The sequence below is a fragment of the Trichomycterus rosablanca genome, chromosome 1, assembly GCF_030014385.1.
Source record: "Trichomycterus rosablanca isolate fTriRos1 chromosome 1, fTriRos1.hap1, whole genome shotgun sequence".
Classification (NCBI taxonomy): Eukaryota; Metazoa; Chordata; class Actinopteri; order Siluriformes; family Trichomycteridae; genus Trichomycterus; species Trichomycterus rosablanca.
Genome location: NC_085988.1, coordinates 37889057 through 37904106, shown reverse-complemented (window position 1 = coordinate 37904106; position 15050 = coordinate 37889057). Strand labels below are relative to the sequence as shown.

General features: G+C 40.4%; 1 protein-coding gene across 1 annotated transcript in view; it reads right to left on the bottom strand.

The window, feature by feature from the left end:
• The window catches only part of LOC134310714 (calcium-dependent secretion activator 2-like), a 47805-nt gene extending 36092 nt beyond the window's left edge, over positions 1-11713 (bottom strand). The window contains exon 1 of the mRNA XM_062992344.1: positions 11344-11713. Within this exon, the coding sequence (XP_062848414.1) occupies positions 11344-11664 (321 nt within the window). The 5' untranslated portion in view covers positions 11665-11713. The remainder of the gene's footprint in view (positions 1-11343) is intronic.
• Positions 11714-15050: the final 3337 nt, after the last annotated feature.

Here is a 15050-nt window from a genome sequence, read left to right as displayed (position 1 = left end):
GACCATCATCAGTGGTCACAGGACACAGCTCACGGGGTGCTGTTGGCTGGATATTTTTGGTTGGTGGACTATTCTCAGTCCAGCAGTGACAGTGTGGTGTTTAAAAACTCCAGCAGCACGGCTGTGTCTGATCCATTCATACCAGCACAACACACACTAACACATCACCATCATGTCAGTGTCACTGCTGTGCTGAGAATGATCCACCACCCGAATAATACCTGCTCTGTAGTGGTCCTGGGAGAGTCCTGACCATTGAAGAACAGCATGAAAGGAGGCTAACAGAGAAACAGATGGACTACAGTCAGTAATTGTACAACTATAAAGTGCTTCTATATAGTAAGTGGAGCTGATAAAATGAACAGTGAGTATAGAAACAAGGAGGTGGTTTTAATGTTATGGCCGATCGGTGTATATGTATAATGTGATTGCACAACCTTGAACTAATACTTTGTTAAAGCACATTATGATTTTCTGACAGCATTCAGTCTTTTGCCATTTCAAAACTTATATTCTTCTGGTGAAGCCATTGTTTTGCTGATGTGGAGGTTTTGGGGTGGTGTGGTGTGGGGTGTGAAATTTCACTGCAGCTTGTTAGCAGAACCCTGAAAGTTTTGTGCTAAACTTGACTGGTATTTGGAACTTTTCATTATTCCCTCCACCCTGACTAAGGCCCCAGTTACAGCTGAAAATAACACACTTTCCCACATGTTTTTGGCAGACTGAGTTATTTTCTTGTCTTGCCACCATACCCCACAGCCCAGACATAAAAGAATACGGGTGACTGTCACATGTACAGTAGTTCACATCCAGTGCTTGTCAGAAAATCCTGCAGCTTCTTTAATGTTGCTTTAGGCCTCATGGCAGCTTATTGGACCAGTTTTGTAATGTCACTATTGTTCCACATTGTATTCACTGTCTTTACTGTGTTCCATGGTATACGTACTACCTTGGACATTTCTGTACCCTTCTACTGATCGATATCTTTCATCAATGAGATTCCTTTGAGCCGCTCAGGTGGCGCATCGGTGAAACACGCTAGCACACCAGAGCTGACATTTCAAACTCGTCAGTTCGAAACTCAGCTCTGCCATCTGGCTGGGCTGGGGGGGCTACATGAATAATGATTGGTTCGTACAGGGTGTTGTTCATAACTGTTGTTCATACAGGGTGGGAAGCCAGATAGGGACCTCATAACTGATGCAATTACGACCTCTGCTGGCTGGTTGATGGCATCTGCACAGAGACAAGGGATAATGTGTTGATCAGGGTGTGGCTCTCCGTACACAAAGCTGATCCACATATGAACTCGCCTCGTGCAGGTGAAAAGATGGCACTCGGACACTGCACACATGTCGAAGAAGGCGTGTGCCAGTCTCGCTCTCCTCAATCAAAAGTGGAGATCAGCACCAGTAGAGAGGGAGCGTAATGCAATCGGGTAATTGGATACGACTAGATTGGGAGGAAAACTGGGGAAAATGCCAAAAAAAAAAGAAAAAGAAACAATGAGATCCCTTTGATGCTTTATAAGCTGTTTGTGGATCATTGCTGTAAGATGCAACTAAGTAAAGGTCAGAACAGCTGAAGTTTATATGAAGTTAATCAGAGTCTCTTCACTGAATGGCAGGTGTCACTGCCATTAAATATGATTTAATACGAGTTTAAATATGATTGGTTTATTCTGAAAACAGAATAAATGATTATAAATAGTTTTAGTTTGCTTTTTTATAGTTTTTTGTTCTAGTAAAACAAGTTCTAGTTCTTTGTTCTGTTCTCAATTTTGATACTCTAATACTAAAATTTAATCAGAACATACCTAGTCTATCAAACTTTTTCATTAATCAAAATGCCTCAGGATACGCATAATAAGTAGTACTGAGGGTCACATTATTCTACTAAATATGGTACATACATAAACTAGAAAATGTACATTTAGTAAATATAAATAATGCACACAGCATGAATAAAAACTAATAAGTGAAGTCAAGTCAAATGTATTTATATAGTGCTTTTTACAATGGACATTGTCTCAAAGCAACTTTACAGAATCCAGGACCAACAGACAAAAAAAACCCTATTGAGCAAGCCAAGGGCAACAGTGGCAAGGAAAAACTACCTTAAAATTACAGGAAGAAACCTTGAGAGGAACCAGACTCAGCAGGGACCCCCATCCTCTTTGGGTGGCCTTTATAAGTCCAACACTGGAGAAATGGAGAGGCTAATTATTTACTCAGCAATATTAATGAAGGGTTACAGATGTGTATCATGTTACAGAATCTAATTAAATTTGATAAGACATCTGAATTCTTACTCCTGGGTCTCAATGTCAACATGCGTGCAGGCACCAGTTTCTTTTAGAGAAAATGTGCTGCCATTCTAAGCTGACCAAACTAAATTATGAACTTTTATTATTTAAATCAACAATGAACAATGAAGCAATTAGGCATAAAACCCATAAACTAAAGTCTGGAGTATGACTGAATGTTCATTTCTGCATACGTTCTTGCACTGGATTTTTCATGATTTGCAATAATTTTACATTATGCTGCAGTATAAAGGTAAAACTCTGCTTACAATCTTATAATAACTACGCTAATAATGTCACGACAAGCTTCTACATACTGAATACATTTATTCATTGTAATTAGTGTGCACTCAGGGCACTCAGGTGGCATGTTGGTAAATTGAGCTAGCCCACTACTGCTTGATGGATTGGGGTCCTGTGCAAGGTGTGACCCACTGTGATCCTGACCAGGATAAAGAGATGGTAACACAAAAATAAAATGGAACAGAAAATAGTGCTGTGATAAACAAGTTTGCTACTGGCTACTGTATAACATCTACATTCTGAAAGCTGAACCGGTTCTGCTCATGGTTTACTGCCACACTCACTATGTAAGGCTGTTTTTATTAAATGAGGTATAAAGATGTGTCGATATGAAACGTGGTAATGCATTTTATATTTTTTTACTTGTCGGTTACTGGTTAAAATAAATAGGCAAAATTTGCATCCCTAATCTTAACCACTGAGCCACAAGTGCAATTATGTAGTTATACAGACATTCACAAAACCTTTGTAGCACAAAGACATTTTATTACAATAACATAAGAACGTATCCTACAAACTCTTGCTGCACCATTACTCTATTTCTATTCCATGGCAGGGTGTGATGATATTATCACCTAGCAGTATGGTGGTCTGATGTTTCTGGAGCTTGGAGGTGTTAATTCAGAGAACATAAAATCTGCCACTGAAGGAGTGAAGTGAAGAAAAAAGGAATGCTGAATAAAGGCTATAAATATGCACACCCTGTTAAAACCTAACATCACAAAATCTTTTTTACTGTGTGGGATTGCGTTGAATATCCTCCCTGAAGTGAAGATTCAGGACCTACATCCACTAAAAACTCGTAGCGCTTCATACACCACATGCAGTGCCTCACACCACTCACAGTTCCATTCAGATTGATTCCATTAAGTTTTTATGAACTGCAGTGCGCATCCTCGTATTAGGAAAACAATTAGGAAGAAATACAGTTTGCAGGGGTATTAATTTTTTGTTTTATGTGACTAAATAAAAGGTCTGAACTAAAGTCACAGGGTTTCATACCGAGATGTGTGTGCAGCTTAAAATTCATGAAAACATATCATCATGGAATTAACCATATCCAGGTAAATAAATCTCATTAATACCAAAATACTTGTTTCCCACCACACAAAACACAATCCACGCTATTTAGTTTAGAACCCAATATGTAGGATGCATACACACAAAAAAGGTAACAGAAAAATAAAGGAGGTGGCCAAAACAATGAAAACCACTAAAAAACACAAAAACATCCACAGCCTGCGACAGAAAAAGAGGATAGAAAAGGGATAATGCAGAAATAAAAACACCTCACTGTCACTGCTGGACTGAGAATATCCACCAACCAAAAATATATCCAGCCAACAGCGCCCCATGGGCAGCATCCTGTGACCACTGATGAAGGTCTAGAAGATGACCAACTCAAACAGCAGCAATAGATGAGCGATCATCTCTGACTTTACATCTACAAGGTGGACCAACTAGGTAGGAGTGTCTAATAGAGTGGACAGTGAGTGGACACGGTGTTTAAAAACTCCAGCAGCGCTGCTGTGTCTGATCCACTCATACCAGCACAACACACACTAACACACCACCACCATGTCAGTGTCACTGCAGTGCTGAGAATGATCCACCACCTAAATAATACCTACTCTGTGGTGGTACTTTGGGGCTCCTGACCATTGAAGAACAGGGTAAAAAAGTATGTAGAGAAACAGATGGACTACAGTCAGTAATTGTAGAACTACAAAGTGCTTCTACAGTGGGGGAAATAAGTATTTGATCCCCTTCTGATTTTGTAAGTTTACCCCCTTACAAAGACTTGAACAGTCTATAATTTTTATGGAAGGTTTATTTTAACAGAGAGAGACAGAATATCAACAAAAAATCCAGAAAAAAAACATGAAATAAAAGTTATAAATTAATTTGTATTTAATTAAGGGAAATCTCAATCCAAATTATGGATCTAAATCCATTACGGCGAAGTGTGTTACTAATGGTTTTCTTGGTGACTGTGCTCCCAGCTCCCTTGAGATCATTGACAAGCTCCTCCCGTGTAATTCTGGACTGACCTCACCTTTCTCAGAATCATTCTTACCCCACGAGGTGAGATCTTGCATGGAGCTCCAGAGTGAGGGTGATTGACTGTGATCTTGTATTTCTTCCATTTTCGAATGATCGCACCAACAGTGGTCTCTTTCTCACCAAGCTTCTTGCTGATGGTCTTGTAGCCCATTCCAGCCTTGTGCAGGTCTACAATCTTGTCCCTGACGTCCTTTGATAGCTCTTTGGTCTTGCCCATGGTGGTCGAGGGATTTGAATGGAAGAAACTGATTCTGTGACAGGAGTCTTTTATACAGGGACAGGACTCATTTGTGTGCCTTATGGGCACATAACCGGTCTGTGGGGGTCAGAATTCTTGCTGGTTGGTAGGGGATCAAATACTTATTTCCCTTAATTAAATACAAATTAATTTATAACTTTTATTTCATGTTTTTTTTCTGGATTTTTTGTTGATATTCTGTCTCTCTCTGTTAAAATAAACCTTCCATAAAAATTATAGACTGTTCAAGTCTTTGTAAGGGGGTAAACTTACAAAATCAGCAGGGGATCAAATACTTATTTCCCCCACTGTATATGGTAAGTGGAGCTGATAAAATGGACAGTGAATGTAGAAACAAGGAGGTGTAGAATGATCACATATACACATTTCATTTCTATCAACATTTTATCTAGTGGGAAAATCTTTGCAAAAGTTGGCTATGAATTAAGCTAAAAATGGGCACAGGTTACTGCTACAGACCTTCTAAAACTCTAAATGACCTCAGGAGTACAACCAACTTTAGTATACACCTTAAATCTTTAAAGCATTTTTATTTCAGAAATTGGCTTACTGTCTGATTTAATTCTAGCAGACATGCTTTAAAGCACTGGTATAATGTTTGATTCATTTCCTCCGTACAACGGCCCACTATTTAGCTCCGAAGCATATTCTGTTAGTAGCTGCCTATTACTTTAGCATAAATTTTCACCAACTGCATGGTCTTAAAAGTGAATAATGCTGCTGTGTTTCTGCTGATCTGCTGATCATTAGTACCTCCTGAACAGAGATTGATTCTAATGCTACAGCAACTAAGCTCTTTATGCCCTGCATAAATACTCATATACACTCACATGGCTAACAAGACATAAAAGCAAACTTAATGGTCATGTTATTTGCTGGATCTGGCTATTTAAACCATCCAAGTTTACATCCATGTTTTTTGCTGATAAACAAACATCCTCTTTTAAGCAGAAAGTTCTCCAAAGCTATAATGTAAACATTAGGCATGCGCTAGTTTTGTAAACATGTTCACATAATTCTCTATCACAATCTAAATCTAAATAATTTCATATAATCAAAATACTTTTTAGGTTATTGCACTTAACTGGTTCACTTGTACAATAACTAACCATATAAGGTATTTCTCTTTTTCTCATTCGACTGCTCCCATATTTAGGGTTTGCCACAATTGATGATTCTGGTCATCATACCTGATCTGGCACAGTTCTGATGCCTGATGCCCCTCCTGACACAACCCTTCCTCATTTTTACTTAGACTTGGGACCAGCACTGAAAGCGCACTGAAAAGTGCACCTCTCTAGGTTGTTGGCCAACCCCCTCCTCTCAGATGAAGCCAATCATGTCTGTGTAGACGCAGGACTGGCCGATAACACTGCTGCAATTAAAGTTGATCTTAAATATGACAATGCTACACCATCACATTAATATACTAATGGTTGATTTCAAGTGTAGCTAGCTGCAATTTTTTCTCCCAATTTTCTCCCCAATCTAGTCGTATCCGATCACCCTGATTGCATTACGCTTCCCCTCTACCGATACAACCCTCCACTGCTGACTGACACATGTGCAGTACTGACTGCATCTTTTCACCTGCATGAGGCGAGTTCATATGCAGATCAGCTTTATATACGGTGAGCCACACCCTGATCAACGCATTATTCCTAGACTCTGTGCAGGCGCCATCAATCAGCCAGCAGAGGTCGTAATTGCCTCAGTTATGAGGAGCCCTGGTCCGGCTTCCCACCCTGTGTGAACAACAGCCAATCGTTGTTCATGTAGCCACCCAGCCCAGCCGGATGGCAGAGCTGAGATTCGAAATGATGTGTTCAAAATCTCAGCTCTGGAGTGTTTTACCGCTGCACCACCTGAGCCCCTGTACCTTGTTCTTAAAAAGTGGAAAAGTAAGTACAGTAATATGTTATACATTTTATAGCTGGTAAACACAAAGGTTTTTCTAAATAAGTTTATTCATAAATTATTACATCCTATTTCAATTATCAAACTAATTCTGATAAAAGCTGTAATCTATTTGCAACTATTTTAACACATTTAATATAAAATTTGCACATACACCATTTCCAGAAAAGCTGAACAACTTTCTAAAAATGCAATAACAAATAAAAACTATAATTTGTTAAATCACTTGAACTTTTATTTAAATTATAAAAAGTACAAAAGAAAAAGTGTTTTCATTGACAACCTGAATTGTATTCTGTAAATACAGTATAAAAAAATAAAATGTTATGCACACAACCCACATAAGACCAGGATTATAACAGTAACGTTGTTTTAGAAGGTTCCACAATTAGTGATTTGGTAGCAGGTGAGGTCATCAAGATTGACTATAAAAACACATCCAACAAAGGCTTAGTCTCTGTTAGCAAAGGCAGGTCATAGTTCATGTATACCAAACTTCATGAGAGCAGTCAGTCAGTTCAAATTAGGGATGCATCAATACCATTTTTTCCCAACCGAGTACGAGTACAAGTACATGTATTTTAGTACTCGCTGATACCGATACCGATACCTATTTAGAATGATGCAATCTGGAGCATTATGGAATAGTGTAGTTTTTAGTGTAAAATTGTGCAGTGGAACAGTTGCTTGGGTTGCCATCACTAATTGTAAAAAAAAAAAAAACACTGCACAGACATCATTGAGAAATCTTCTGACAAGCTAACGTTAACGTTCATTAATAAACGCACGTGATTAACGTTCATCATTAATAAACGCACGTAATTAACGTTGTGCACATCATACATGCGATGCGATTCTGCTGATTGAAATATTTACTTTAAAAAGATAATACAGTCCGATCCCATCTGAGCCGATTCTATCAGCACATCCATTCGTGGTTCACCTCGGTAAATCGTAAACGACTCTGAGTCGGCTCCCGCACTGTGGTAATAACTAGTATAATTAAGCCTGAGCTTTATAATGTAAGCGAGTCACACAGAATGTTCTGTAGAAGTTGGTGTTTATTTACAACCGCATCATTCATTATAACAGTAAAAACGGAGAATTGACTGAGAAAAGAAACTTATGCTGCGCTTAAAATGAGTCGACTCCTGTATCGACACTGTGAACAGAGTATTGAACACAAACACGTCCTATAACAGCGGTCGCTGCTTTTGTAACCGGTTATCTTCGCTGTTAGCTCTATTTTGAAGGGTTTTTTTTGTCAAACGGAACTAAATAACATTAAACGTGTGTGTGAGCGTGGTCAGTGAGAATAATTCAATCTGTCTCCCGTGGGTGAAAAATGAATTGCTTTAATTTTAGAAGTAAAAAAATCTCGTAATGTCACGCTCCCCGGGTCAGGCACTCGCGCCCCACAGGTTAAAAATCCCTGCGTTAACGCAGCAACGTGCACTAGGTACACGGTATCGGATGTTTAGTATCGGAGCCTCGTTTGCGAGTACGAGTACGAGTTAATGAGCGCGGTATCGGGCTAATACCCGATACTAGTATCCGTACTCATGCATCTCTAGTTCAAATACAATGTTTTCCAGGAAACTCACAAACTTTTTATACACACTGACAGGAGGTAAGGTTTAAAAACAATTCCCAAAAACCCATGAAGCTATACAGCACCCACACTGCCTGCTGCATAACAGTCTTGCTATGAGTTAGATTTATATTAAACCAGAAAAGGCAAGCCAAAAAATTAGTGTATGGGTCTTACTTAGGTTTTATGTTGCACTAATGTTTAAATGCATTTATTAGTTACCTAAAGCATTTTAGGTGTTGAATTGATTGACCATAACAATAGAGAAAAGTAATCACATAATATTTACATCCCTTCCCACAGCTGTATTGAGGGACAGGATTTCTCAATTCCAGTTTCACAGACCTGTTGCCTTAACGCTTTTATTGCTCTAAAACAAACCTGACCCATCTTATGTAGGGCTTGATATATGGCTCATGATTTAATTCAGGTGTGTTGGCACCTGAAAAAAAATAGAGCTTTAAAAACTGCAGAGCACTGGGCCCTATGGCTGCAATTGAGAAAATGTATGTATGATTCATGTATGTGGATGTAGGCACAGTGGAAAAGCAGTGTGGGTAGCACTTGGCAACATGGTACCAAGAACCCGGCTTTAAGACATAAATCCTTGCCTTTATTTTAAACACAACATTTCAAATACAGCTGTCTTTCTGTGCCAGTTTTCAAGGTACTCTGTATTCCCTACCGCCCAAACTTGACAGTGGGTGGATTGGCTGCTAAAATTGCCCATTAGTGCAAGTGTGTCAGTGAAAGGATGGAGGAGTTTATGCCCTGTAACAATTCTGGCTTTTCTAACCCAATTACATTTATGGCATTTAGCAGATGCTTCTATCCAAAGCAATTTACAGTTGCAAGCAATTAAGGGTTAGTGCCCTGCTTGGGGGTCCAACAGTGGTGGTGGGGTTTAAACCACCTACCTACCTAGCTACCACTGCCCTATGGTGCCCAATTCAGGGTATAATTTCAGCTTGCTCCCATTGTTTTCAAGTAGGCTCGAGACCCACCTTGACCTAAATCAGAATAAGGAGGAATCAAGGCTTCAGTTTCCAGTGTAAGCAAAAATAAAAATATCCCTATATTTTAATGTAACCCTTTAAAAAGTTTAAATGCTAGCACAGCTAATAGCGGGTCCTTAACCCACCCCTCCTGGCACTCTTTGTGACAGACCTGACATGCTCATCCCGTGGGGTGCTTGGGTTGTGCAGTGGTAAAATACGCAAGCCCACTACACCTGGGATCTAAGGTTCAAAGCCCAGCATTGCTATCAGCCGGTTAGGTGTCTACAAAGACTTAATTGGATGTGTCCGCGGGGGACGAATGGCCTAGCCATTAGAATGTGCATTAGTCAGATCGTTGTCAGTGACCAAGTTTGAATAAAATAAGGAGGGTTGCATCAGTAAGTGCATTAAAAAAAATTCCATGGCCATGTAGGCTTCTTCTTACTTTTCAAAACCATGCAGGATGTGACTTGGCTTTCCTAAATCACACCCCTATATGTGATTAAGTGAGTCATTGTGTGAATGTCTGTTAACCTTTGATGAATTGCCACCCTGTCTAGAGACTATTTCTGTCTCGTGCCCAGTGTTTCTGAGTGGTGCCAGACCCATCTTGCTCCTGACCAGTATAATGAGGGTAATAAAAAAGAAAAACCACTCCTTAGGTTGCCGCTGTTGGGCCCTTGAGCAAAGCCCTTAACTTTGTATAGTCACAGTACTGTAGGTCGCTTTGGATAAAAGTGTCCGCTAAATGCTGAAAATGTAAATGTAAACACTGAAGGTTCTGATTATAGGGCAGCTGTAGCCTAGCGGTTCAGGTACTGGATTGTAATCAAAAGGTTGCTGGTTCAAGCCCCACCAATGCCAGGTTGCCACTGTTGGGCCCCTGAGCAAGGCTTTTAACCCTCAATTGATTAGATTGTATACTGTCACAGTTCTGTAAGTGGCTTTGGATAAATGCTGCTAAATGCTGATAATGTAAATGTAACAATGTGTACTAAAGAAGGCAGATATTTAGTTTTGTTTTTATTTCGAGGCCATAATCACAATATATATATATGGGGGGAAATGGTCTAATCAAACCCCGCTCTGTACCATGCAACCTCCGAGCTACTAGTCTTGCTCGACTTGATCCTCCACCCAGGACTAGAGGAAGACGAGCATCAAGGCTCTTCTCTGTACTGGCACCCAAGTGGTGGAACGAACTTCCTCTGTCTGTCCGAACATCTGAGTCTCTTGCTGTCTTTAAAAAACGATAAAAACCCACCACTTTACTAAACACTTAAGCTGACTTGTACTTATTTACTAACACTCTTTTCCATTTCTTAAAAAAAAAAAAAAAAAAAAATTAACAAAAAAATTAAAATAAAAAACTTTGGTTCTAACAGGTTTGAGCAGATTTGTGTTCTTGGACTGTTGTTTACTTAAACTAGAGTAATTAAATGTTTACTATGGAAGCACTTCTGTAAGTCGCTCTGGATAAGAGCTTCTGCTAAATGCCGAAAATGTAAATGTAAATAGATTTAAATGACAGATGCTGGTCACTGAGTCAACAAGTCATGTTTTCATTTGTGAGCAGGAAAAGTTATGGTGAAGTCAAAGAATCCTGAAGGTATGTGTGTAGTGTGATTAGGGGAAGACTTCTGATACACCTGTTTAGATGACACTGTTTGAACTACAGACATGCCCACCTTTCTTGCAACTGAAAGTGTAATGCAATGTTAACGAGTGCCCCCTGAAGAGGTCTGTTTCTCTAGTGAACTTGTGGATTCATCTAACATTTTGTGGTAAATATGATGTGGTGAATGCAGTAAAACTATGAAACAAACCCTGAGGTCATGACTTCAGTGTAGCGATGCAGCTTGAGAAAAGGCTGTGGTGTAACAGGTGTTAGTCAATGTGCGCTCACCTTCTGCTGTCTCCTCGCCATATCTGTCGGCTGTTTGGCATTAAAAGGATACGCTATACATCTCAGCACGAACACATAAATCTGGAGTTTGGTTTTCCTCGCCGCTTCTTCCTTCTCAATTCTCTTTTGTTCATTTTTCTTGTCGTCAACAGGAGAAGCAGGGACGGCTTTCTTGTTTTGTTGAGAACGCGGAGGTGCTGGACTCTTCTCGCTTTTTTCCGACTTGGGAGCTTTTTCAGAGACTTTCTCCGGTTTGAGCACCGGTTCGTCCTCAGGTGCAAGTTCCCCCTCGGATTCTTCACTAGAGGACGGGTCCAGCATGGTCCACTGTCAGCTTCACGGAACTTCCACACACCCGGAGAGGCTGTTTGTTACTCTGTGTTGTAGAAAGAGGCGAAAGCACTTGAGTAGTTCCAGTGTTTGTGAATGTGAGCGCTGGGCACGGAGGAAGGAGGAGTTACACCAGCGCTACTCACCACTGCGCACTCATTATTAGCAGCGCAGTTATGCAGACGTGCAGTCAGGTAGCAAACCTGTAGCTTCCACTGCTGCCAGCACGTAGGAGGGAATGTTCTTAAAGGAGCACCAGCACACACAGTAACCCTCACACTTTTGGGAACTACACACCGGCACCAAGTCTCATGGTCTTGTTTACCCCAATTTTAATCACTTATTGTAGTGGTACACATTACTGGGTTGCAACGGTAAAAAACAGGTCATACGTGCTACACGAATGCATTGTGTATAGATATGCATGTATTAATAATGGGTAAAAGCAGGGGTGCTGGCAGAGATTTCGAGCTCCATTAAAGGGGCATGAGGCACTACCACCCCAGGCTACAGTGCAGACATGCATGCAACCAGTGGCGGCTCATGTCAAATCTCTCAGGGGGGGCAATTGTTGCCATGATGGCCAAGGTCTTGGGTAAATTAAATGGCTGTTCAATTGGGTAAATTAAAGCTTATATAGTTTACATCTTATGTCATCTGTCAGTTTGCCCTCACAAATAACTTTGAACATTAAGAGAGACCAGCTTTACCATTAATCATAAAATGAAGTAAAGCCTACACACTAACAATTTAATTCAGTCATCATCAGCATTTTATTTAGGTGCAGCAGATCCTGAGGTAATGGTAGTCATGTTGACCAGATTGCTAGCTGCTCCAGTTAGGGTTGCCAACTTTCAGAACTGGAAATAAGGAACACCCTGGGCTGACGGGTTGGCGGAAGGCATAGGGTTGGGGGTGGTATGGCGGGTGTTTACCTGAGCGGGAGCGGGGGTAGGCGGTTAGAGTTGCACCTATAAAAAATATAACGGGTCTTACATAGTCATAGGAACAATATTAAAATGTTTTATTTAGGCTGTTTAACATTTATTATTTTCATTCTTTATAATAATAAATCAGCACCATATTTTAGGCAAAACAACATAAAGACCATCATGTAACATTTTATCTCAATAGTGCAAACAACATATTTACATAATCCATCTTCACACTGACATGCAGGCCCGGTTCTGGACAGCGTTGCTTAGAGGGTAGTGAGAAAAGTGCCGGCCCTGCTTGTGTTACTTTACTTTCGCCCTAAGCCGGATTCGAACATAGGGTGGAAAACTGCGCACGATACGCTCTACCCACTGAGCTACTCAAACATTGAAGTAATAACAGGTTGTTACGCTGATAAGCCTGCGCATACACGGTGTTACTAAGACTAAAAGTGAACACTACTTAAAATAATAACCAAACGCTTTCTAATTCCCACAGTAGCAGCAGTTTCCTTCTGTTTCACACATATCGCCCGGTTTCAGTCTAATCTGCAGCATTTCTTTCCCATTATAAGGAACGATTACGTGTGACGCAAGCACGTCAGTGCGTGCCCTCTAGGAGGCCATTCAAAATGCATTGCAGTGCCTGCAGTTCGAAAAAAAGAGCTTTAACATGAGAGTCTATGAGAGCAATCTGGGGCGATTTTCAGTCAGACTGGAGTCGCCCCAAAAGGGGCGGTACTGTACGGAAAACAACTCGGCGCTGATTGGACTACGATATTCCGAGGCAAGAACTCCAGACTCCAGAACAGTCACAGCTAGTTTAACACTGGTTGAATGTGATAGAAAAATTTCTTCCCTTTCGCCCTTTGGTGGTGCGTCGCCCGATCGCCCTAAGGAACGAGCAGCCTCTGCATGCAACATTGTGCATACAGTAGAATTCAGTGTTTAATGCAAGACAGATACCCTCTATAAAAGTGTTAAAACTCATTCTTTCATTCATTTATTCACTGTCTGTTTTACCACTGATTTAACATATTCAGTTCAGAGTTGCCATGAGCCTGAATCACTGGGCGAACGGCAGGAAACTCCAATCTCCAATTCAGACTCAGACTCAGCTTTATTGTCATTCAACCACGTACATGATAGAACGAAATACAGTTTCCCAGGTCTCAGTGTGTGTGACATGAATAAAATAGAATAGAATAAACTGAGAAACTAAAAAAGTACAAGTACAAAGTATTTACGTATTAAGTATTGCACAAGAACTGCAGCAGCTTATGTTGATTAAAGTGCATAATTGCAAAAAGTATAGCAGCAAAAACTAGCAGCAACAATCACAAGATGGTTAAAGTGACAGTGTGCCAGTTGTGATAACTTGCTTGTTTTTGGACTGTAAGGTAAAACCTGAGCTTTCAGAGGAAACCCACACAAACACGGGAAAAACATGCAAACCCTACACGGAAAGGCCCCGGATCGCTCCATCTAAGAATTGAACCCGGAAGCTTCTTCCTGTGAGGCTGTGCTACCCACCAAGCCACAGTAATGCCAAAAGGGCTTTATTTTACAGTTTAAATGTAATTTTAATGATACAGTTTTAAACCATTTTATATAAATACTTTCTTTCTTCTTCTAAAGAAGAATTAGCATAAAAATCTGCTTTTTGTCCTGGTATGTACACACACAAGGAATTTATTTCCGGTTGTTGATAACTCTCTACAATACCCAGACAAGAAAGTTAGTTTTAAATAAAATAAACTAGCCGCTCAGGTGGTGCAGCAGTAAAGTATGCTAGCGCACCAGAGTTGGGGTTTCGAATACATCATATCGAATCTCAGCATGATTGGCTGTTGTTCAGGGTTAGAGGGTAAAAAGTCAGATCATATCCTCATAACCGGTGCAACTGCAGCCCCTGCTGGCTGACTGATGGCACCTGCACAGGGCTGAGGAATAATGCTGATGGGGTGTGGCCCTCCATACACAGTGCCCGTCAGTGTATTAACTCGACTCGTGCAGGTGAAAAATGCAGTCTGTACTGACTGTACGTGCCGGAGGGGGTGTATGTCAGTTGAGAGGCATCCTCAGTCAGCGGTGAAGGGTCGAATCAGTATAGAGGACACAGTCAGGGTAATTGGACACGACTAGATTAGGGGGGAAAAATTGGATAAAAAAGAAATAAATAAAAATAAATAAAATATTCTATTAATGATAATAGTTTAACAATTTAATACTAAAGAAAAAGCAATGAATGTTGTAGTAATATTTTAGGGTCCCTATCAGTCAAAGGCCCTTACAATCGCCTTAATCAACAACACATTCCTGCCCCCTCACCCCACTCAACCCCCCCACCCTTCCGTACAGTGCCCCTGGGTCAAATACAAGCATGAAAAAGCCACAGCATTTTTGGTGAAAAAACTTCATACTGTGTACGCTCACTGTCCA